Source organism: Salmo salar, chromosome ssa09 (genome assembly GCF_905237065.1).
Source record: "Salmo salar chromosome ssa09, Ssal_v3.1, whole genome shotgun sequence".
Taxonomy (NCBI): domain Eukaryota; kingdom Metazoa; phylum Chordata; class Actinopteri; order Salmoniformes; family Salmonidae; genus Salmo; species Salmo salar.
The window spans coordinates 105,760,347-105,786,499 of record NC_059450.1 but is presented as its reverse complement, the minus strand read 5'-3'; the positions used below and the strand labels follow the sequence as shown (position 1 = coordinate 105,786,499).

Below are 26,153 nucleotides of genomic sequence, written 5' to 3'. Positions count from 1 at the left end.
TCTCAAACAGCTTCACGAGGTAGTCACATGGAATGCATTTCAATTAACAGGTGTGCCTTGATAAAAGTACATTTGTGGAATTTGTTTTCTTAACACGTTTGAGCCAATAGCTTGTCACAACACAACTGAGAGGTGGTATAAAGAAAATAGCCATACTTGGTAAAAGACAGAGTCCATATTATGTCAAGAACAGCTCAAATAAGCAAACAGAAACGACAGTCCATCATTACTTTAAGACATGAAGGTCAGTCTAAAGTTTCTTCAAGTGCAGTCGCAAAAACCCATCAACCGCTATGATGACACTGGCTCTCATTAGGACCGCCACAGGAATGGAAGACCCAGAGTTACCTCTGCTGCACAGGATAAGTTCATTAGTTACCAGCCTCAGAAATTGCAGCCCAAATAAATGCTACAGAGTTTAAGTAACAGACACATCAACTGTTCAGAGGAGACTGCGTGGATCAGGCCTTCATGGTTGAATCGCTGCAAAGAAACCACTACTAAAGGACACCAATAATAAGGAGAGACTTGCTTGGGCCAAGAAACACAAGCAATAGACATTAGACCAGTGGAAATCTGTCAGATGAGTCCAAATTTGAGATGTTTGGTTCCAATCACCGTATCTTTGTGAGACGCAGAGTAGGTGAACCGATGATCGCATGGAGGTGGTGGTGTTTTGCTGGTGACACTGTCAGTGATTTATTTAGAATTCAAGGAACACTTAAGCATGGCTACCACAGCATTCTGCAGCGATACACCATCCCATCTGGTTTGCGCTTAGTGGGACTATCATTTGTTTTTCAACAGGACAATGACCCAACACACCTCCAGGCTGTGTAAGGGCTATTTGACCAAGAAGGAGAGTGATGGAATACTGCATCAGATGACCTGGTCTCCACAATCACCCAATTTGCATGTGGGAACTCTTTCAAGACTGTTGGTAAAGCATTCCAGGTGAAGCTGGTTGTGAGAATGCCAAGAGTGTGCAAAGCTGTCAAGGCAGGGGAGACACCTCCCTCCTTACATTTATAGGGTCCTAGACTACAGATTTTATATATATATATATATATATATATATATATATATATATATATATATATATATATATATATATATATATATATAAAGGTTTAATAAAGGTTTAATACTGATCCACAGTCTTTTCTAATCTCTGCCACTTAAAAAGAAACTGTCTGAGCAATGTGTGACTGAGACAGAACTCTGCAGGGGAGTTTAAGAGAAGAGACTAGTTTGACATTCCACTATAAATCAACTTGGGGAGTGGACATTTATTGCTGAGCTTTTAGATAACACTAAAACTCTTGTTTATATAGCTGTGTAGGCATGGTTTTGGTCTCATGAGTAGAAGGTAATGACGTAGGCAGTGACATCACTGAGATATATGACTGTAGGAATAATAAAACAACAACTCATGCCCCTTTCTATTTTGCAGAACTTACTTGGAAACATGCATGCTATGTCCCTGTTGTCAACTTCTGTCTGCAATTGCATTAAAGGTTTTAGAATGATTTAATTAAAGATATTGTCTGAATGCTAATTTCACAAATGAGCCAATGATTAACAAGGAACGAACCCTACTTTGAAGAATCTAAAATATATTTTGATTTAATTAACACTTTTTTTGGTTACTACATGATTCCATATGTTGTATTTCATAGTTTTGATGTCGTCACTATTATTCTACAATGTAGAAAATTGTAAAAATAAACTAACCCTTGAATGAGTAGTTGTTTCCAAACTTTTGACTGGTACTGTATATCTTACCTGTCATCCCTAAATCCTCTGCCGACCTTTTCCCAATTCCACTTCTCATCTCAAAACCCCCCTTGCAGGACATGGGGATAGCTTGGATTGGTGTTCCAGGACAATGATCGGTCAAGTCTTCGTCCTCTAAAAGAGCCTTGGTACAATCCATGGCCTCCTGGGCAAAGTACCTCCTCTGGGTCACAGAGCAGCCACTGAATCCAAGGGATTCAAAATTTAACAAGGAAGACTCCGCTTGACATTCTACAGATGAAGACTGACATGCCATTCCAACAATGGTCTGGATCACTTCGCAGTCCTCCAGTCGAACTGCTTTGACCGGCACACGCTGAACATTAATATGGGGAGTAGGGACCTTCAGTGGCCTATTTTCTTCAGATCTTTTGTGAGGGTCAGTATCACTGTCAAGGGTATCATCACACGCTTCTTGAAGTGCCTTCTCTGAAACAGACAGTCCGTCACCACTGGCTGTGCTAAAACCAAAACGGCTTCCTACTGGATTACTGCCAACTGAATATTTTACATTACCAGTCTCACCCAGAACGTACACAGACTTCACATGTTGAAGAGCCTTTTCTGAAATAAACACCCCTTCCCCACTGGCTGTGCTACCATGAGAGATTTCATGCGTTTCCTTTGTTGGAATCTTTTCCAGATGCACTTTGTGGCCATTCTCAGGTTGTGGATTTTCAATTACATCACATTCGTTCAGAATAGACTTTGCTTTCTGGAGTGCTCCATCGGACATATGCACAGACTTGCCACTGGCAGTGCTGAAATCACAGCTCTTGTCATCACCGTTGAGGTCAGAAGAATTTGATTTGTTCCTAGCTCCTTTTTTGACACCTGTACCATCTTCAGTGAGTAATGAAAATCTACCATCTGAAAACCAAGCCTCCTCAATGGCATTTGAGTCTGTGCAGTTATCAAGGTTTTCATTCAGAATGCTCTTCGCCTTCAAAATACCTTTTTCAGATACATGCACATTCTTTCCACCAGCTGTGATGAAGGCACAATAGCTTTCCCCTGGATTGTTCATCAGACCATCAGCAGACTTTACGTCTATATTCCCGTGCTTTGCTTCAGCACTGATTAAGCTGTCCATATTGGAATCACAGTTGTTGAAAACAGCCTTTGCTTGCTTATGGGCCTTAGGTGATACGGTAACTTCTTTGACACTAGCAGTCTTAAATCCACTGTGCTTCTGTGTAGGATTTTGAATGGTATGAAGATCTACGCTGATCTTTTTCTTTGATTTAGAAAGTTCCTCTCCATCTACATTACATTCACTCAAAAGAGCCTGTGCTTTCAACAGCGCCCTTTTGGACACAGACACTCTCTTACCACTGGCAGTGCTGAACCCAGATCCATTTTTCAAAGGATCTTTAGCATGGGTTTGAGAATTTTCTGGTTCAAGCATTTTCCTCTTTGCCCCTAGAAATTCATGTGACGTGCCACCATCAAATGGAGTTTTTGCTGTAAAAGGGATCTTTGCTGATATGGAGGCTGCTTTACAACTGGGTTTCTTAAAATCACAGTCACTTTTCTGCTGAATATTCCGACTTAGTATCTTTGCATTCAAGCTAGGGATTTTCCCTGGCTTAGATTTTTCCAATTCATCACAGTCATTCAGGAGAGTCCTTGCCTTCAGTAGACATGTTGCAGAAACATCAACTCTCTTACCTCGAGCAGTGCTAAAGCCACAATTGTTTCTCTCAAAATTATTACAGCCAGTCTCTGATACACTTGTTTTGCTCAGCTTTTCTGCTGCACAACCTGACCTTTCCATAGCGTCACAGTCTTTGAAAACTGCATTTGTTTTTTGAAGGGCCTTTGCCGAGATGGTCACTCCTTTACCACTGGCTGTGTGGAAACCACCATCCCCATGTTTGTGAGAATGTATAAAGTCCACTTTAATCTTGTCACTGTATTCATCACGTGGTTCCTTCAGATCTACTTTTTTTTCAGGGCCATGAAAATGTGTCACATTCGAATCAACATTTGTATCAACTTCGCCTCTATATTGAACAGGTGAGGTTTCAACTTGTTCCGTATTTTTTACTGCACACTTGGGTGCACAGTTTTTTTCCTCTAAATCTGCAAACAAGGCCCTTGCATTGCTCAGACACTTCTCTGAAACTATCATAGCATTTCCGCCAGCAGTTTTAAAACCCACACCCAACTTGGGGAGACTTTTGCTTTCACACTCCATTCCACTGGTGTTCGTATCCATATCGAGCAGATGGTTCTCGTTTGTGGTTTTTGTCAACAAACCAAAGGAGCGCTCAGCTATGTTTTCAGAGCTATAACTGGGAAAGTAAAGTACTCTTCTGTGGATAACATGTTCTTTGGGTTTCTCTGTTGAATTGCTGGATGATGCCCCACTAGATTTAATTTCGGTGGTTGTTACTTGGCAAATTTCCTTGCAATGAGAAATAGTTGTATTTTTGTCAGTGGTGGCCATCTTCACAGATTGCTTCTCAACATCAGAGTTGAAACTGTCATCGAAATCTATGCCTGTGAGAAAGTCGGGATCCAATTCTTTCTCAGATTGACGAGGGGGGCTACCATCTGGAACATAGAAGTTCAGCTTTGCTGGTTTAAACTGTGTGAATTCCAATTGGCTGTCTGCAGCTTCTAAGAGACTGCACAATTCTGAAACATCAGCTCTCTGTGAGGCTGTCAACGGACCTTGGCTATCAACAGACCTCTGGTGTGTATAGGGTAGAGGTGGTAAATGAGATCCATCAACAAGCTCCAATCCACATGACATATTACCTTCCTCAGGAAGGCTTATCTCAGGAATATTGACTGCAGGTATTTCATCCTCAATCTCAAACAGATCCTTGACTTTCTCCAGATTTGCTGAAAAAAAATGTATCTTCTTATTGGAGGCCATTTTGAAACCAGACCCAGGGTGTGAGGAAACCGAAACATTGATGCTCTGAGGGGTCTGAACCTGAACTTGACCATTCAATTTTACGCTGGTTTGCTTTGACCTTTTGGCAACGTTGAGTGGACTAATGAACTTCACTTCTGTGGACAGTCGGCTTCCTGTCACACACGACAACACAGGTTTCACTTCACTGGCAGCAGTAACAACATTAGTCATATTTTCCTCAATTAAGTCATCTAATGATGCTTTTGCTTTCTTTATTGCTTCTGGAGGCAAAGAGATAATCCAGTTGTTACCTGTTATAAACCCTCTAGATGATTGATTTCCATAACTTTTTTCAGAGCTAGGGTGAACGTTGGATGATTCTGTTTGTGTGACATCAGAAAGGGTGTAAGGGGGGAAGCTGCTATCACACACTGTACTCTTCATTCTAGACGTGTTTGCAGAGTTGCTAAACTGAGAACCAGGAATATGCATTTCATCACTGATGCCAGAGTTAAGATGTTCAGGTTTCTGGCCCCATTCTAGTCTATTCAACAGTTTTCTGTTCCTTAGTCTCATTGCTGAGAGACAAGCTGATGCAGAGAAGCCATTTTTAATAGCATCTGCTCTTTTGCTGCATGGTTGACTGTAGTCAACTACTTGGCTAAAATCTTGCGCAAATACCCTGCAAAGCTGTGACATATCAAGATCAGGGTCTTTGGTTGGTGCTTGTGAAACAATATTTTCTTCAGTTGCACTTTTCTGCTGAACTTGCGGCTTTTTCCCATCCAAGGCAATTTTGTTAAGATTATTAAACTCAGCTTCATTTGGTATGGTTTCACTTTGTTTTATGTTCTGATTTTCACCTAACATGATGGAAGAGAATAAAAGCACATGCATCAATATATATATCAGTGAAATCATTTCATTGAATAAAAGAAATCAATACTATAATTGGAATGAGATTAAAAAACATTACAATCTTACCCCTGGGAGCAGTTCCAGGTGATGCAGGTAACATCTGAGTAACATATTTATCTTGCACTGACAGAAGTGGATTTTGGACACAGTAAACAAATGTCCTTGTTTTCCTGGGAAAGGTGTGTTCTAGAGAGCTTTCGACTACAGACCCTGTCAATTGAGATCCCTCTGGCTGGCTGGTGCATGGTAATGTTCTTCTAGAAAGGGCTGACTCCACCTGGACAGTCTGCTTAGAGGAGCCACGATCTGGCTGCTGGCTTCCAGTGAAGTCACAGAATGTTTCACTTATGCCATCTTGTGGAATTATGTGTTTAGTAAAGGAAGACCCCTCATGGTGAAATGAATCCATATCATAGTCTGAAATGTCAGGTACATTTATTGGAGTCCACTGAGAAGTCGCCAAATCCCCAGACTTCATGTCAGTCCTGGACTCAAGAGCCTCAGAGGTTTCCCTGGTGTGTTGGTATTCTCCTGCTCTCTCACTGGATACTTTGTCATGTTCCATTGTAGAAGTAGGTACGTGTTCCTTAGTTGCGCCACTTTGCTTCCTTTTGATTCTCTCCTTGGTCTTCACCCTTTGTAAAGCCAAACTTCTGTTGCTGAAGAATATGGAGAGGACATCCTCAGCTCCATCTAGAACACCGGCCATTGTGCTGCGGATTTCTCCGTCCTCAATAGCATCTGGTAAAGTCTGTTTCCAATGGCTGCCACTGTCACCAGGTAACGTGTCTTGAAAGCCAGGGGAGATGTCAATCACACCAGGCAAGTGGGAATCCAGTCCTGTTGGTATACCAGAGAAATAATCAGTACTTGCATCTGTTACACAGTGTTATTGTGCAGAGTAACTTCTACAATATTTACTACTGTAGAACCATTACCATTCAACAAATACTCACCATTGTGTTGACAGAGAGGTCTATCATTCTGTTCTGGTGACAGCATTGTGCTTCCAGACTCCTTGGCCGAGGGGAAAAGCTTTCGCACAAACTATATGAGAGCAGACAAATCCTTCTCCACAAGTCTGATACACAAATGCCTTGAGCATGGGTAGAGTATCCAAGTGTAATCAAGGGGCCACCAATGTACTGGAGCAATATTGTAATATTTATCTAATTTAGTTTTTAAAATTAAAGCAAATCAATAGCATTAGACATCCAGAAAAATCTGTTTTTGCTTAACCTGCCATGAGTTTTTCTGGGATTGTATGGAATACTCACCATAACCTGCTCTTCGGTAGCAATTCTTACTGGGCACATAGGCCTACGCTCCTCACTTTTAGCTGCAAGGGTGAGGACATGCCATTTTAGACAACCAATGCAAAACTCGCATTATAATAAAACCACAAATTCATACAGTATTATACTTACTCAAAATGATGGTGGGCGACATGACAGGTGTATTGAGAGAACTGGTCCAGGACATATCAGGGTCTAACTGTGCACCAAGACTTTCTGATATACGTTTGGCAGAGTGTGCCTGTGGAAATAAAAAGATCTTAATTTAAAAAATGTGTAATGGAACTTTTAAAACACTAGTTTGGTTTTAAAAAGATTTCCCCAAGAACAGCTGCACCTACCGTAGAGTGTTTCGGTGTGTCAAGCAGCCCTGTAAAAAGAAAGTTGTGCAAATTTTAAATCAAAACAATAATTACCAATATATTAAATATCAACATCGATCAACACTGAAAAGTCACCAGTCAGCTTACCAAAAATGTCTCCATGCAGCCTTTTTCTATAGGATTTACTGGGGGTCTCGCTGAAAATAGAACCACTGATGTCAACCATCACAAGAGCAGGTGTTCTGACATTACATTCTGAGCAGGTGGTCAGAATATCAGGATCCAGGCAACGCAACGTATACTTTTAGATTAGCAAATTTGTGAAAAGCCAACGTATCAGCACAAAAGAGACAGACATTCTTACCGGTCTATTGATTTTCCAAATAAGCATGGGCTTGTGTCCATTTTTACTGTTGCAGAGGTTCCTGAGCAGCAAAATGGAAAATATCAGTGCACACATTCCGCAGCCATGTAATCAGGTATAACATAGAACATCAGGAAAAAGGAGATTGGTGAACAAGTGCTAGACCTACCTCTAACCAGTTGGCCTAGCACTCGTTCACCAAAGAGGGGTTCTCAGTTAAAGAACTTATGACGGAGCAGGAATTTGTACAACTGTTCCAATGCTCTGTCCACACGTTAACAATCCTCAATTGCAATACGGATTTGGAAACTTTGGAACTTCACTTCCATTTATTTTCATGAAACAAAATGTAAAATTACTACACCTTTTTAACAAGATTCCCACAAAGGAATATTTCCATGTTAAAGCTTTACGGAAGAGAGGCGCCCACCAGTTCCAATGAGCTACAGTTGAAGTCAGAAGTTTACATACACTTAGGTTGGAGTCATTAAAACTCGTCTTTCAACGATTCCACAAATTTCTTGTTAACAAACTATAGTTTTGGCAATTCAGTTAGGACATCTACTTTGTGCATGACACAAGGAAATTTCCCAACAATTGTTTACAGACAGATTATTTCACTGTATCACAATTCCAGTGGGTCAGAAGTTTACATACACTAAGTTGACTGTGCCTTTAAACAGCTTGGAAAATACCTGAAAATTATGTCATGGCTTTAGAAGCTTCTAATAGGATAATTTACATCATTTGAGTCAATTGGAGGTATACCTGTGACTGTATTTCAAGGCCAACTTTCAAACTCAGTGCCTCTTTGCTTGACATCATGGAAAAATAAAAAAAATAAATCAGCCAAGACCTCAGAAGAACAAAAATTGTAGACCTCCACAAGTCTGGTTCATCCTTGGGAGCAATTTCCAAACTCCTGAAGGTACCACTAACATCTGTACAAACAATAGTATGCAAGTATAAACACCATGGGACCACGCAGCCATCATACCGCTCAGGAAGGAGACGCGTTCTGTCTCCTAGAGATGAACGTACTTTGGTGCGAAAAGTGCAAATCAATCCCAGAACAACAGCAAAGGACCTTGTGAAGATAATGGAGGAAACAGGTACAAAAGTATCTATATCCACAGTAAAACAAGTCCTATATCGACATAACCTGAAAGGCAGCTCAGCAAGGAAGAAGCCACTGATCCAAAACCGTCATAAAAAAGCCAGACTACGGTTTGCAACTGCACATGGGGACAAAGATCGTACTTTTTGGAGAAATGTCCTCTGGTCTGGTCTGATGAAACAAAAATAGAACTGTTTGGCCATAATGACCATTGTTATGTTTGGAGGAAAAAGGGGGAGGCTTGCAAGCCAAAGAACACCATCCCAACCGTGAAGCACGCGGGTGGCAGCATCATGTTGTGGGGGTGCTTTGCTGCAGGAGGGACTGGTGCACTTCACAAAATAGATGGAATCATGAGGAAGGGAAATCATGTGGATATATTGACGCAACATCTCAAGACAGTCAGGAAGTTAAAGCTTGGTCGCAAATGGGTCTTCCAAATGGACAACAACCCCAAGCATACTTCCAAAGTTGTGGCAAAATGGCTTAAGGACAACAAAGTCAAGGTATTGGAGTGGCCATCACAAAGCCCTGACCTCAATCCTATAGAAAATGTGTGGACAGAACTGAAAAAGTGTGTGCGAGCAAGGAGGCCTACAAACCTGACTCAGTTACACCAGCTCTGTCAGGAGGAATGGGCCAAAATTCTCCCAACTTATAGTGGGAAGCTTGTGGAAGGCTACCTGAAACATTTGACCCAAGTTCAACAATTTAAAGGCAATGCTACCAAATACTAATTGAGTGTATGTAAACTTCTGACCCACTGGGAATGTGATGAAAGAAATAAAAGCTGAAAGATATCACTGTACTATTATTCTGACATTTCACATTCTTAAAATAAAGTGGTGATCCTAACTGACCTAAGACAGGGAATTTTTACTAGGATTAAATGTCAGGAATTGTAAAAAAACTGAGTTTAAATGTATTTGGCTAAGGTGTATGTAAACTTCCGACTTCAACTATATACACTGAGATCATGTGACACTTAAATAAAGTCCACCTGTGTGCAATCTAACTAATTGTGACCTCTGAAGGTAAATTGGTTGCACCAGATCGTATTTAGGGGCTTCAAAGCAAAGGGGTGAATACATATGCATGCATCACTTCCCGTTTATTATTTTTTAAATAAGTTATATTCATTTCACTTCACCAATTTGGACTATTTTGTGTAATGCCATTACATGAAATAAAAATTCATTTAAATTACAGGTTGTAATGCAACAAAAAATGAAAAATGCCAAGGGGGGTGAATACTTTTGCAAGGCACTGTAGATGGAGTATTTGGCCGTTTTGTTTGCCAGAGCCATTTTACCTCTGAACATACCATGTACACTACCATTCAAAAGTGTGGGATCACTTAGAAATGTCTGTTTTTTAAAGAAAAGCACATTTTTTTGTCTATTGAAAATATCAAATTGAGCAGAAATACAGTGTAGACACTTAATGTTGTAAATGACTATTGTAGCTGGAAAGGGCAGATTTTTTAATGGAATATCTACATAGGCGTACAGAGGCCTATTATCAGCAACCATCAGTCCTGTGTTCCAATGGCACGTTGTGTTAGCTAATCAAAGTTAATCATTTTGAAAGGTGAATTGATCATTAGAAAACCCTTTTTGCAATTATGTTAGCACAGCTGAAAACTGTTGTTCCGATTAAAGAAGCAATAAAACTGGCCCTCTTTAGACTAGTTGAGTGTCTGGAGTATCAGCATTTGTGGTTTCGATTACAGGCTCAAAATGGTCAGAAACAAAGAACTACCTTCTGAAACTGAAGATCTCGTACAACGCTGTGTACTACCTTCACAGAACAGCGCAAGCTGGCTCTAACCAGAATAGAAAGAGGAGTGGGAGGCCTCGGTGCACAACTGAGCATGATGACAAGTACATTAGTGTGTTTAGTTTGAGAAACAGACACCTCACAAGTCCTCTTCACTGTTGATGTTGAGACTGATGTTTTGTGAGTACTATTTAATGAAGCTGCCAGTTGAGGACTTGTGAGTAGTCTGTTCCTCAAATAAGACACACTAATGTACAGCGGGGGGAAAAAAGTATTTGATCCCCTGCAGATTTTGTATGTTTGCCCACTGACAAAGAAAGGATCAGTCTATAATTTTAATAGTAGGTTTATTTGAACAGTGAGAGAGAACAAAAAAAATATCCAGAAAAACACGTCAAAAATGTTATAAATTGATTTGCATTTTAATGAGGGAAATAAGTATTTGACCCTTCTGCAAAATAGTACTTAGTGGCAAAACCCTTGTTGGCAATCACAGAGGTCAGACGTTTCTTGTAGTTGGCCACCAGGTTTGCACACATCTCAGGAGGGATTTTGTCCCACTCCTCTTTGCAGATCTTCTCCAAGTCATTAAGGTTTCAAGGCTGACGTTTGGCAACTCGAACCTTCAGCTCCCTCCACAGATTTTCTATGGGATTAAGGTCTGGAGACTGGCTAGGCCACTCCAGGACCTTAATGTGCTTCTTCTTGAGCCACTCCTTTATTGCCTTGGCCGTGTGTTTTGGGTCATTGTCATGCTGGAATGCCCATCCACGACCCATTTTCAATGACCTGGCTGAGGGAAGGAGGTTTTCACCCAAGATTTGACAGTACATGGCCCCGTCCATCGTCCCTTTGATGCGGTGAAGATGTCCTGTCCCCTTAGCAGAAAAACACCCCCAAAGCATAATGTTTCCACCTCCATGTTTGACGGTGGAGATGGTGTTCTTGGGGTCATAGGCAGCATTCCTCCTCCTCCAAACACGGCGAGTTGAGTTGATGTCAAAGAGCTCCATTTTGGTTTCATCTGACCACAACACTTTCATCCAGTTGTCCTCTGAATCATTCAGATGTTCATTGGAAAACTTCAGACGGGCCTGTATATGTATTCTTGAGCAGGGGGACCTTGCGGGCGCTGCAGGATTTCAGTCCTTCACGGCGTAGTGTGTTACCAATTGTTTTCTTGGTGACTATGGTCCCAGCTGCTTTGAGATCATTGACAAGATCCTCCCGTGTAGTTCTGGGCTGATTCCTCACCGTTCTCATGATCATTGCAACTCCATCATTGCAGCCCCAGGCCGAGGGATATTGACAGTTCTTTTGTATTTCTTCCATTTGCGAATAATCGCACCAAATGTTGTCACTTTCTCACCAAGCCGCTTGGCGATGGTCTTGTAGCCCATTCCAGCCTTGTGTAGGTCTACAATCTTGTCCCTGACATCCTTGGAGAGCTCTTTGGTCTTGGCCATGGTGGAGAGTTTGGAATCTGATTGATTGCTTCTGTGGACAGGTGTCTTTTTTACAGGTAACAAGCTGTGGTTAGGAGCACTCCCTTTAAGAGTGTGCTCCTAATCTCAGCTCGTTACCTGTATAAAAGACACCTGGGAGCCAGAAATCTTTCTGATTGAGAGGGGGTCAAATACTTATTTCCCTCATTAAAATGCAAATCAATTTATAACATTTTTGACATGCATTTTTCTGGATATTTTTGTTGTTATTCTGTCTCTCATTGTTCAAATAAACCTACCATTAAAATGATAGACTGGTCCTTTCTTTGTCAGTGGGCAAACGTACAAAATTAGCAGGGGATCAAATACTTTTTTCGGCCACTGTACTTGTCCTCTTGCTCAGTTGTGCACCAGGGCCTCCCACTCTTTCTATTCTGGTTAGAGCCTGTTTGCGCTGTTCTGTGAAGGTAGTACACAGCGTTGTACGAGATCTTCAGTTTCTTGTCAATTTCCCGCATGGAATAGCCTTTATTTCTCAGAACAAGAATAGACTGACGAGTTCAAGAAGAAAGTTCTTTGTTTCTGGCCAATTTGAGCCTGTAATCGTACCCACAAATGTTGATGCTCGAGATACTCAACTCGTCTAAAGGCCAGTTTTATTGCTTGTTTAATCAGGACAACAGTTTCAGCTGTGCTAACATAATTGCAAAAGGGTTTTATAATGATCAATTAGCCTTTTAAAATGATCAACTTGGATTAGCTAACACAACGTGCCATTGGAACACAGGAGTGATGGTTGCTGATAATGGGCCTCTGTACGTGTATTTTGATATTCCATAAAAAAATATACATTTAAAAAGCTGTTTCTAGCTATAATAGTCATTTACAACTTTAACAATGTCTACACTGTATTTATGATCAATATGATGTTATTTTAAAATGGACAAAATTGTTATGCTTTTCTTTAAAATTAAAGAACAAGGACATTTCTAAGTGATCCCAAACTTTTGAACAGTAGTATAGGTCCTTGGATGTGAAAGGAGTAGGCTTGCCAACAATCCTTAAGAGTACATTTTGGGCTAGGGTAGGTCAATGATGACATTTAGAATAGTTTATTTTAACAGTGCAAACAGAATATTTCTCTACCTTGATCAGGAAAGAAAAGTGCATCTTCTGTCAGTGTCTCAGGTGACTGTGGTCTTCTCTGCCTGAAAATCTTCGGGGTAGAGAACATATCACCATCAAGGGGACATTTCCCCAATGGTGTTTTGAAACTGCCATCTTGTCCACAAGATATTGCAGTGATGGGATTCTCTTTCTCTGTATCACCCCAATCCCAACTGGAAGCTTTAGCAGTGAGTTCCTCAAACCAGTTTGGGTTCAGAGGTCCCAACTCTTCATTGAGAGGATATAAAATAGAGATGAGTCAGTATAAATTATATGACAATATCATTGCTAGCAGGTACAACAATATGATTATAATGAGAAAAGGAGATGCAAAGTTAAAAACATGGCTAGCTACCTTCCCATATTTGATCCTTGAAAGCGTCAAACATGTTTCTCCTTATGTCCGTGTCTTAGGTCATCTGTGGTATGCCTGAAACGAGTCGATTATTAAAGTTTACTTAGCTAGATAAGCAAATAGCTAGTCTATATGCAGCATTCACGACTGGCAAACCTACAGTGCAGTTGCAAACTATTCAGACCCTTTGACTTTCCACAGTTATTTTACAGCCTTATTCTAAACGTGAATAAATTAAAATGTTTCAGCAATCTAAACACACTACCTCATAATGACAAAGCGAAAACAAGTTTAGACATTTTTGCACATTAATAAAAAAACAAAGACCTTATGTACATACAGTGCCAGTGAAAAGTTGACACACCTACTCATTCCAGGTATTTATTTTATTTCTTACATTTTACATAAAAGTGAAAACATCAACTAACATATGGAATCATGTAGTAACCAAAAAAAGTGTTAAACAAATCCAAATATATTTTATATTTGACATTCTTCAAAGTAGCCACCCTTTGCCTTGATAGCTTTGCGCACTCTTGGCATTCTCTCAACAGCTTCATGAGGTAGTCACCTGGAATGCATCTCAATTAACAGGTGTGCCTTGATTAAAGTAAATTTGTGGAATTTGTTTCCTTAATGCATTTGAGCCAATCAGTTGTGTTGTGACAAGGTAGAGGTGGAATACAGAAGATAGCCCCATTTGGTAAAAGACCAAAGCCATATTATGGCAAAAACAGCTCAAATAAGCAAAGCGAAACGACAGTCCATCATTACTTGAAGATATTAAGGTCAGTCAAGGCAGAACATTTCAAGAACTGACAGTTTCTTCAAGTGCAGTCCCAAAACCATCAAGCGCTATGATCAAACTGGCTCTCATGAGGACCGCCACAGGACAGGAAGACCCAGAGAGACCTCTGCTATAGAGGATAAGTTCAATATTTACCAGCCTCAGAAATTGCAGCCCAAATAAACACTTCAGAGCTCAAGTAAAAAAGACACATATCAACATCAACTGTTCAGAGGAGACTGCGTGGAACAGGCCTTCACGGTAATATTGCTGCAAAGAAACCACTATTAAAGGACAGCAATAAGAGAGTTGCTTGGGTCAAGAAACACAAGCAATGAACATTAGACCGGTGGAAATCTGTGCTTAGGTCTGTTGAGTCCAAATTTGAGATTTTTGGTTCCAACCGCCGTGCCTGTGACGCAGGGTAGGTGAATGGATGATCTCTGCATGTGTGGTTCCCACCGTGAAGCCTGGAGGTGGTCTGATGGTGCTTTGCTGGTGACATTGTCAGTGATTTATTTAGAATTCAAGGCACACTTAACCAGCATGGCTACCATATAGGGCTGGGCGATATATCGATATAAAAAATATATCGATATATTTTAAATGTGATATGAAATTAGACCATTTCGCATATATCGATATAGTTCAAATTTGCGCTTTGATCCTTGCTCCAAGCAAGCTGCAGACCCGGAGCTCTCTGCGCTGCTCCCCGCCCCTCCTCTTTCATGCACAGAGGGGGGAGGGGCAGGAACAGACACTTCAACAAACATGGAGGAAGCAACAGCGTCTGCGGAGCGTTTTGAGGAGGAATTGGTTAGTAAAAGAAAAAGCATTGGCTCAGTAATTTGGAGATGGTTCGGATTCAAAGTATCAGATGAGCAACAAAATCACGTTATATGTAGGCAGTGCCATAAAAAAGTTACAGCCAGGGGTGGAAGCACTACAAATCTTTTTCACCACCTAAAACAGTGGCACAAACTGCAATACGAAGAGTGTGTGAAACTGCGCGCTGCAGAAGCCCCAGCCGCAAGCAGTCGACAACCCGAAAAAGCTCCAGCTCCGAAACAAAGCTCACTGCAAACTTCATTTTCCCGCAGTGTGCCTTATGAAAAGAAAATTGGCAAGTGGTGTACTATAACTACAGCGGTGTCCTATCACATTGCTAAAGATATGGTCCCTGTCGCAACTGTGGAACAAGTCGGATTCAAAAAGCTACTGAAAACTATGGACCCGAGATATGAGCTTCCCAGTCGCAACTACTTTGCACGAGAAGCACTGCCACAAATGTACACTGAAGTCAGGCAGAGCCTTGCTGACCGGCTCACTAACGTGACCCATTTTGCGTTGGTTGGTGTTTCTCGCACAAAATCTTTAAACGAAGGAGGACACGCTTGTCTTCTAATGTCTACCTCAAGACAGCATTACTGTTTATCAAAGTAAAAAAAGAGGGGGAAAATGTTTATTGAGTTGATAGTCTGTTTCTTGTGCAACTGGTTGAAGGTGTTCATATAAGAAATTGAGTTAACAAAAAGCAAATGGTAATCTCAGGCTGATGTTTAAAAAACATTCTCAAACTGAGCACTTTATTTTGTTCTTCATTTATATATAATTGCTGCCCTTACTAGGGTTTGTCATATTTTATTATTTTGTAATGTTCGTTATTTGCATCTGTGGATTTGTTAGAAAGGAGAAGAAATCTGTAATTTTATTTTAATAAGCCATTTAAAGTTGTCAAACTAAAAAAATGTTGACTTTTCTCATAAATATATATAATATTTACTTCAGAAAAAGATAGGCCTATTTTATAGGCTATTTTTGTTTAAGATATTTTTATTTATTTAAATGTGCACCTTATGGAGCTTTGATTTCAAAAAAGGTACTCCCGTTGTTATACAGTGTTTATGTTTACATGTTATTGTTATTTGAACAGCTGAGCATTTAATCTGAACCAGGTGAAGAGCCCTGTTTATTATTTATTTGTTTGATTTTTCAATTGTTCACTGAAATAGCCGGTTTCAATAAAACTACTTGAGACATGTCATATCTGACTTTGACTGAACATTTGCTCTCACTTTGCGAGAAAATATTGGGATATATATCTTATATCGATATTCAGCCTAAATATATCGGGATATGACTTTTGGTCCATATCGCCCAGCCCTGCTACCATAGCATTCTGCAGAAATACGTAATCCCATTTGGGTTGCGTTTAGCGGGACTATCATTTGACTCCAGGCTGTGTAAGAGCTACTTGACCAAGAAGGAGAGTGATGGAGTGCTGCATCAGATGACCTGTTCTCCACAATCACCCGACCTCAAGCCAATTGAGGTCGGTTACAAGCCAATAGATCTGGTTACTACTCCTGTCCAGAAAATAGAATATGCATATAATTAGTAGATTTGGATAGAAAACACTCTAAAGCTTCTAAAACTGTTTGAATGGTGTCTGTGAGTATAACAGAACTCATATGGCAGGCCAAAACCTGAGAAGATTCCATACAGGAAGTGCCCTGTCTGACAATTTGTCGTCCTTCTGTTGCATCTCTATCGACATTACAGCATCTGTGCTGTAACGTGACACTTTCTAAGGCTTCCATTGGCTCTCTAAAGCCGCCAGAAAGTGGAATGGGGTGTCTGCTGTCTCTGGGCAAAGAACAGCAGGAGAATTTGTAAGTGGTCAGCCTGGGGACAGTGAGACAGATGCGCGGTCACGAGAATTCTAAATTTTTTTCTTTCAACCTTTGAATGAATACAACGTTGCCCGGTTGGAATATTATCGCTATTTTACGAGAAAAGTAGCATAAAAATTGATTTTAAACAGCGTTTGACATGCTTCTAAGTACGGTAATGGAATATTTGGACATATTTTGTCACGAAATGCACTCGCGCGTCACCCTTTGGATGGTTACCTGAATGCATGAACAAAACAGCGGTATTTAGATATAACTATGGATTATTTGGAACCAAAACAACATTTGTTGTTGAAGTAGAAGTCCTGGGAGTGCATTCTGACGAAGAACACCAAAGGTACTCCAATTTTTCTAATAGTAATTCTGAGTTTAGTGACCCCCAAACTTGGTGGGTGTCAAATTAGCTAGCCGTGATGGCCGAGCTATGTACTCAGAATCAGAATATTGCAAAATGTGCTTTCGTCGAAAAGTTATTTTAAAAATCACACATAGCGATTGCATAAAGGAGTTCTGTATCTATAATTCTTAAAATAACTTATGTATTCTGTCAACGTTTATCGTGAGTAATTTAGTAAATTCACCGGAAGTTTTCGGTGGGTATGCTAGTTCTCAACATCACATGCTAATGTAAAAGGCTGGTTTTTGATGTAAATATGAACTTGATTGAACAAAACATGTGACCAGAGTTTCTCTGTGGAGATTGGAGAACCTTCCAGAAAGTCAACCATCTCCGCAGCACCCCACCAATCAGGCCTTTATGGTAGAGAGGCCAGATGGAAACCATTTGTCAGTAAAATGCACATGACAGCCTGCTTGGAGTTTGCCAAAAGGCACCTAAAGGACCCTCAGACCAAGAGAAACAAGATTCTCTGGTCTGATGAAACCAAGATTGAGCTCTTCGGCCTGAATGCCAAGCGTCACGTCGAAGAAACCTGGCACCATTCCTATGGTGAAGCATGGTGGTGGCAGCATCATGCTATGGGGATGTTTTTCTGCTGCATGGATTAGGAGACTAGTCAGGATCAACAGAGCAAAGTACAGAGGTCCTTAATGAAAACCTGCTCCAGAGCGCTCAGGACCACAGACTGGGGCAAGGGTTCATCTTCCAACAGGACAACGACCCTAAGCATACAGCCAAGACAATGCAGAAGTGGCTTCAGGACAAGTCTCAATGTCCTTGGGTGGCCCAACCAGAGCCCAGACTTGAACCCATTCTAACATCTCTGGAGAGACCTGAAAATAGCTGAGCAGCGACACTCCCCATCCAACCTGACAGAGGATCTGCGGATCTGTAGAAACTCCCAAAGTTCAGGTGTGCCAAGCTTGTAGTATCATACCCAAGAAAACTCAAGGCTGTAATCGCTGCCAGAAGGTGCTTCAACAAAGTACTTAGTAAAGGGTCTGAATACTTGTGTAAATGTGATTTTTGGGGGGGGGGGACTATTTAATCCATTTTAGAATAAGGCTGTAACATAAAATGTGGAATAAGTCAAGGGGTCTGAATACTTTCTGAATGCACTCTGTGGCAAGCCAGCTGTTAGCTCAGCCTGATAGACGAGACGTAACATAGTAAATGTAAATCCGGGACACTCAAATTAGTTTGATATGTAACCATACCAAATACAACCATACCAAATGTAACATAAGACAAATGGTTACTGGGTGGTTGGTCGGGGTGGGTAGGTGGGCATATAACGGTAACGTCTTGCAAGTTAGAATCTCATCAGACAACTTTAGCATTTTATTAGCTACTTTTTAGATACTTTGCAACTACTTAGTATGTTAGCTAACCCTTATCTCTAGCTAACCTTAGCCACCTAGCTAGAATTTGTAACATATATGTTTTGCAAACGTACAACATATTGTACATTTTGCAAATTTGGAACATAATACGAATTGTGATAAACATTCACAAAATAATACATTCCATATGAAATGTAACAGGTCATTTAGCATGATGTCTCAGATTTACGTACAGAATCATATGAAATGCTGAGACCAGGTTGGTTTGCTGGCTACCTCGCTGCATGATGTTTACAAGGCAAGCACTCAGGTAGTTAGCTTGCTAACATTAGCTAACTGATAGATACTTTGAGAAACGCTAATATTAAAACATTGACATCAAATAACACTATTTGAGTCGTCATATAAGCTTGTTGACTAATCAGGACCTGAATATGACTGTACGTCACATAATTTAACACATTCATAAATGTTTTACTTAGTTGTTATACATTCATTACACCCAGGGGCAGAAATCCCGGGGGGGACACGACCCCCCCATCCTGGGAAAAATATGATTTGTCCCCCCCAATATATCACTGAAACATAACTATGTAATTGAAATAATATTAATAATACGCAATGAAAGCAATTGTGCTGATTATAGACACTTAATAGCGCGTTTCTAAGTTTCAAAAGATTGCGACCCCCCCACCCTTTGCCTCACAATGGTTTGATCCACTGCCAGTTCCTTAGTTGGCAAGGTAACAGAGGGGTGGTATCCACTGTCTGAAAGGCACTCAATGAACGTAACTGACGTGAGGTTAATCCAGTCAATCGCGCACACACACTAGCTGAATATGCAGGACTAGCGCGCAAATATTAACTATTAAGCTAGCTAGTACCTATTCCATTTATGTGGCCTCGTCAAAGATGGAATCTTTGCTATCGTCAATTTATTCCAAGATCAGCATGCAGATGATGTAAGTTAGTGCTTCAAAGTCCCTGTGATAAGGTTAGCGATAAACTGGAGTCCAAACTGAACTACACTCTCTTCTACCATTGTCTTAAATATATTTAATGGTCTCGTTGCAAAAGCTAAATTGTCGCAAGGGAACTTTTATTTATTTTATTTCACCTTTATTTAACCCGGGTAGCAAAGATTATAGCAAACACCACTGAAACGGAATTGGTGCTCGCTAGCTTTGCAAATTCAGCTATTGTTGGAAGCCAGCCAATATGAAACAAACTATTAAAATTACAAAAGGTTGCAGCATATGCTGTGTAAATGGTGAACTCATACAGCTGTCAACTCTTGTCATTTTAATCCGTTTCACATTTGCTAGCTACCTTTTAGATCGAAGCCCAAATAGAATGATAAAAGTTAAGATGATAGAAGCCCATCTCCTACTGTAAATAACCTACACACTGTGTGTGTGTGTGTGTAGCCAGCCAGCCAGGTAGAAAAATGGCAGAAAAATAAGACGGACATCAGAGTATTTTTCAGTACACCAAAACGCAAAGTAAGAACCCTAGTAGCCTAATATCTCAAAGACTAGTTGATAAAATGTTCATAAGAAAGAAATGAAATTCTAATGGAAATGTTTCACAATGATGTCATTAGGCAGAGCAGGCAACAGATGGCACACAGACAGCAGAGTTGGGGACAGATATGCAGGGACAGACTGGCAGAGACAGGGAGTCTCAGGTAAGTTTGTTGAGTCTTTGTTTGGCAACATTATGAAAGGTTCTCAATTTTTTTGACTTGTAAAATAGGAACATAATTGGAAAATGCCATGGATATCCCCACTCTCAACTTAAACTGGTGACTGAACTAAGATTTGTTAAAGGCAATGGTATTGCTGTTGTGATTAGTTGTGTAGTTTTGGGTACCGGTAGTTAGGAGTACGGCAAACACCTTATTTATTTGGTTCCTCAATATACATTTACCCTATTACAATGTAGGCTATGTGTTACAGCACTACTTTTGGTGTCCCCCTCGGGAATTGCTCTTGAGAAAATGTCATGTAATTGTCCCCTCCAAAGTTGATATCAGATTTTCGCCCCTGATTACACCATCACTCGTATTTCAATTGTCACAACGATTCACGATACGAATGCTATGATGCTGGTAAAGTTGTCTCTTGCACCTGCCGCAAGACCGCAGACACACTTCCCAAACTCTGGACAGTGCTGGTCATAAAAAAAAGCTAGCTAGCTGATGGATGCAAACAATGTTCTTCCCCAAAAACATAGCAAAACGACATCTGTTTCAGTAGCTATAGTTTGCTAACTATCTAGCTGGGTGTCATCTAAAATACCCCTAATTAATAAGACATTTCTTATTTGATTAATGGTGGTCGGACCCACCTATGTGAAGCTAGCCACAATAGTGGAATTTGCAGTTCGCTTCAAAATAAGTCTCATTAAAAGTGATATAAATGAATACAAATAGTGGTATCATGCCATAACGGAAAAGATCGTGCTAAACGAGGTTGGAATGTTATAAATTAAACAACACAATTTGACAATCTGTTGAAATCACACTGGATGATTTAGACTTTCAAATTCAATTGGGGGCATACTTATTTCACTGTACAGGCTTACCTATGGATTGTGGATCAATGACATGGGTTATCAGTCTATTCAGTGACAACCAGAGAACATTAACGTTGTAGTTATTATTGCGGGACTCTGAAACCACTGAATTGAGCCACATGTATTGTACCAGTCAACCTACTATGTGTATTGAACACTATTCCAGAGGAAAAATAATACAATGTGGATGCTTTGGAGTCTGATTACTCTGAGGGGGCAAGGCCATACAGTGCAATATGAATGTCAATACGCTGACTGGGGAGGTAATTTCCCACAGTCAAAGTCCTGCATTTTTTGTTGTATGTTTTACTTCTTATTTTATTGAACCTTTAATTTTATAAGAGCTATGATGCTAATATTTGCGTCAACTCTTCAGTTGTGTTCTGTGGGTGTCACCTAAGACTGATACCCCATTTCATTGCTCCACATTCCAACCTTGTTTAACATTGTTTTGTCTAAATATGGCATGATTCCACCAATTGTAACCTTCTGCGTCACTTTCAAAAAGGGACTTATTTTGAAGGCGAAAAGCAAATTCCACTATTGTGGCTAACTTACCAAGCTAAAGCTAGCTACCCCAGAAGTTGCTAATAACATCCTTATCAAATATACTTGCAAACATTGATCATGTTCGTTTGATATTGATCTTATTTCAAATGCTCACACAGACGTTATCCCATTCGGTCGAACAAATAATGACTTATTACCAACGCGGTATGGTAAACACATCGTTCGTGGCTGGTGTACTTGTTTGCAGACGTATTTTTTTCTACATCTTTGACAGTGTTACTGATCGTAGTGGTGGCGCTTGGCTTGCACGTGCAAATTCAGTACACACAACATTCTATAATAGAATTGTGTTATTTGACGTGTCAAATTAAACGTTTATTTGACGAGTCAAATAGTGTTTTGACGTGTATATGTTTTTTGACGTGTATATTGTTTTACACGCAAATACCCCAACGGCGTTCCATAGCCGGAAGCCATTAGTTAAATAAAATGTAGTTTCAACTTACTCTGCCGATTGTCCGTACGGTTGGTCCTTATGATGGGGGGGAAATTTAGAAAAAGAATATAATAGAACATGAATTAAACTTTCCAAACATGGGTCAGTTGTAGACCCACTTCCTCTCCGCTTACCTCATGCCAAAATAACAGTCCTGCAAGTACGCCATAACTGCACAAAAAAAGCAAGAAATTGTGGGGGACTTTTTGAAGGGGGGGGTTTGCAAGGAAATTCCCAACAACTCTAGTTTGTAAGTTAAATACTAGCGTTGCTAAACGCACCTAGCTTAGTAGCTACCTGAAAGTTGTCACAGTGAGTTGTTACCACTAACTGCTAGTTCATATTTAGCTAGATAGCTAACGTTAGTAAGCTGACAAGTTAACGAAGCTAACGTTAGTAAGCTGACAAGTTAACGATATGAAGATTTAACCAGCTTGGTAACGTTACATAAAGACATATAACGTTAACTAGCAAGATAGCTAACAGCAGATAACGAGTTACCACTGTTAGTCCATATTTAGCTAGATAGTTAACGTTAGTAAGCTGAAAAGTTAACGATATGAAGATTTAACTAGCTTGGTAACGTTACATAAAGACATTAACGTTAACTAGCTAGATAGCTAACAACAAACCAACACGGATAAAAAGTGATAGACAGCTAGCAAGCTACGCTAGGTGCAAGAGATAGAAAAACATGAACGTTACATAACACGTGTCTTGTTCTCCGTCTCACAGCAGGGGTCAACAGGAGTGTGCACTGTAGCTAGCAGTCCTTACACAGAAAACAGACCGATAGCTATGACTTCCTTTGACTGCTTAATAAGGTAGCGTAACATGTTTGTCAGACTGTATCAGTGAGAACCTTCATTTTCTATGGTGCAATGACGGTCCGCAAACATACGTTTAAGGTGCATGCCGACACCTATTAGCGACACATTTCCAAATCCTCCTACCTAACTCAGTACTTCTGAGAAAATAAAAAAAGCCCTACTCTTCAAATAGGCCCATCCCCAAAATCCAGTCCAACCTCAGTGACCCTACACGTCAATCTTTCATTCGCTTCAAAATACTTACAACAATATAACGACACATTAACAAATATGTTGTATAACTAAACCAAGATAGACCACAGCCTGTCGTTTCCAATGGGAACAAATGAGTCCTCGTGGGCAGAACAATCAAGGAGGTGGGCAAAGGCAAGCACGAACGGGCCAATAAGATCTCGCGGATTTTATTGCCCCGTTCTAGCAGACATCTGCATATTTCCGTTAGGGAACACCTAGTCTGTGAAATGCGCGTGTTCAATAATTCAATTCGCCTTTGCACTCCTAAATAACGCAATTTGTAAAAACTTGGCAAAAGTTAAAGGCTAAAGTGTACAAAACTTAGTCAACTCTGTTCATAACATATTCTAGTTTTGTGAACAGAAAACTATTGATATCAAATGTTTCATCTATGACATTTGCAGAATGTAGGCCAAAATCCATCTTCTCCCACTGCTGGCCGCTGGGCCTCCTTTCACTACCATACTTGGTGGAAACGCCAAGCGGATGCTTCATATTTATACATCCAGTGAAATATCTGTCTCGTTGTTCTATCTGTGCCATTCACATGCTTGCCAACCAGAACTAATGATGAGCTAATTGTACAATGTCCTAGGCGCCTCACCTCTAGTCAGAACATGCTGCTTCTTCTTCAAGATATTATTGGCCGACTACACCCAGAAAGATGTATTGTCGCCACCAACTGGGTGGGCTAAAAACTGAGATACTTGAACGAAATAAATATAGTCAGAACATTTAACCACTGTCTTTGACTTAACTTGGCCCACTATAGTCCGGGTGGCCGTCATTGTAATTAAGAATGTGTTCTTAATGTGTTCTGACATGCCTAGTTAAATAAAGGTAAAATAAATAAAACAGCATTTTTTTTTTCCTTAGCTGTTAATTTTCTTGAAATCTAAAGGCAAAACCTAGATTTGAGCCAATGTCTAAAGTAGTTTTAACTTGTTGCAGTATTGGTCAAAATGGACACTGTTTGCCAAAATGTTACAGAAAATGATGTTGGTGCTGTTACTTAAACTGCTGTAACTTTTGATGCGAATATTGTTTTTTCTCCAAACTCCAGATGTGAGTAGCAGAGAAGTAGACGAAGCTGGAAAACCTGACACATTTTGTCTAGGTGATTGCAAAGTGGAGTTATTAGCTGATTTGTGTCAAAAGTGGCTTGATTTCACTTACAGAGAATGTCAGTGATGATGTCACAATGGGGCACTTTAGTATCTTGAGAAATCCAATAAAGCGGATGGAGGACAGAAATACGACAAGAAGGTGAATAACGGAAAAAGTATAACAGATATCAAAAATTCTATACAAACAACTCGATCTAGACCTTTGCGGAATTCTTGAAATTGGAATGGTATTTCTAGCTTAACTTCTATGGGCTACGTGGGACGCTACCTGCGGGACACAGCCAGTGAAATATCAGGGCGGAAAATTCAAAACAACAAAATCTCATAATTCAAATTTCTCAAACATACGACTATTTTACACCATTTTAAAGATACACTTGTCCTTAAAACCTGTTAGGGCTAGGGGGCAGCATTGACACGGCTGGATAAAAAACATACCCGATTTAATCTGGTTACCACTCCTACTCAGTAACTAGAATATGCATATACTTATTACATATGGATAGAAAACACCCTAAATTTTCTAAAACTGTTTGAATGGTGTCTGTGAGTATAACAGAACTCAAATGGCAGGTCAAAACCTGAGAGATTCCTTTACAGGAAGTGGCCTGTCTGACCATTTCTGGAACTTCTTTGCCATCTCTATCATTTACTAAGGATCTCTGCTCTAACGTGACACTTCCCACGTCGTCCATAGGCTCTCATAGCCCGGGAAAAAAGAGAATGTCGTCATTCCAGCCCCAGGCTGAAACACATTATCGCCTTTCTCAAGTGGCCCATCAAGAGACACTAGCTTATGCGCGTGACCCCGACCGCCCCCGCCTTTGGGATTTTTTCCTCTGTTTGCCGAAAAGGAGATTCCCTGTCGGAATTTTACCGCTTTTCTACGAGAAAAATGACGTAAAAATTGATTTTAAACAGCGGTTGACATGCTTCGACGTACGGCAATTGAATACTTTGAATTTTATTGTCAGGAATTGCGCCAAGCGCGCGACACTTCTTTACTATTTCGGATAGTGTCTGGAACGCACGAACAAAACGCCGCTATTCGGATATAACGATGGATTATTTTGGACCAAACCAACATTTGTTATTGAAGTAGACGTCCTGGGTGTGCATTCTGACGAAGACAACAAAAGGTAATGACATTTTTATAATAGTAAATATGATTATGGTGAGTGCTAAACTTGCCGGATGTCTAAATAGCGAGCCCGTGATGCCTGGGCTATATACTTAGAATATTGCAAAATGTGCTTTCACCAAAAAGCTATTTTAAAATCGGACATATCGAGTGCATAGAGGAGGTCTGTATCTATAATTCTTAAAATAATTGTTATGCTTTTTGTGAACGTTTATCGTGAGTAATTTAGTAAAATGTTAGCGAATTCCCCGTAAGTTTGCGGGGGGTATGCTAGTTCTGAACGTCACATGCTAATGTAAAAAGCTGGTTTTTGATATAAATATGAACTTGATTGAACAAAACATGCATGTATTGTATAACATAATGTCCTAGGGTTGTCATCTGATGAAGATCATCAAAGGTGAGTGCTGCATTTAGCTGTCTTCTGGGTTTTGGTGACATTATATGCTGGCTTGAAAAATGGGTGTCTGATTATTTCTGGCTTGGTACTCTGCTGACATAATCTAATGTTTTGCTTTCGTTGTAAAGCCTTTTTGAAATCGGACAGTGTGGTTAGATTAACGAGAGTCTTATCTTTAAATGGCTG

General features: G+C 40.2%; 1 protein-coding gene across 12 annotated transcripts in view; it reads right to left on the bottom strand.

Annotated features, from left to right (window-relative positions):
• The window catches only part of brca2 (BRCA2 DNA repair associated), a 42,840-nt gene extending 18,915 nt beyond the window's left edge, over positions 1–23,925 (bottom strand). For 2 of the 12 annotated variants that reach the window (XM_014213428.2, XM_014213431.2), the window contains exons 1-11: positions 22,246–22,934; positions 13,430–13,504; positions 13,054–13,302; positions 7,567–7,627; positions 7,350–7,399; positions 7,221–7,249; positions 7,012–7,138; positions 6,862–6,923; positions 6,541–6,631; positions 5,651–6,424; positions 1,786–5,529 (exon numbers count right to left, since the gene is read on the bottom strand). In XM_014213428.2, the coding sequence (XP_014068903.2) occupies positions 1,786–5,529; positions 5,651–6,424; positions 6,541–6,631; positions 6,862–6,923; positions 7,012–7,138; positions 7,221–7,249; positions 7,350–7,399; positions 7,567–7,627; positions 13,054–13,302; positions 13,430–13,463 (5,221 nt within the window). In that variant the 5' untranslated portion in view covers positions 13,464–13,504; positions 22,246–22,934. The other 10 variants (XM_014213420.2, XM_014213423.2, XM_014213419.2 and 7 more) reach the window with 10 other exon arrangements.
• Between the last annotated feature and the right edge of the window lie 2,228 nt (positions 23,926–26,153).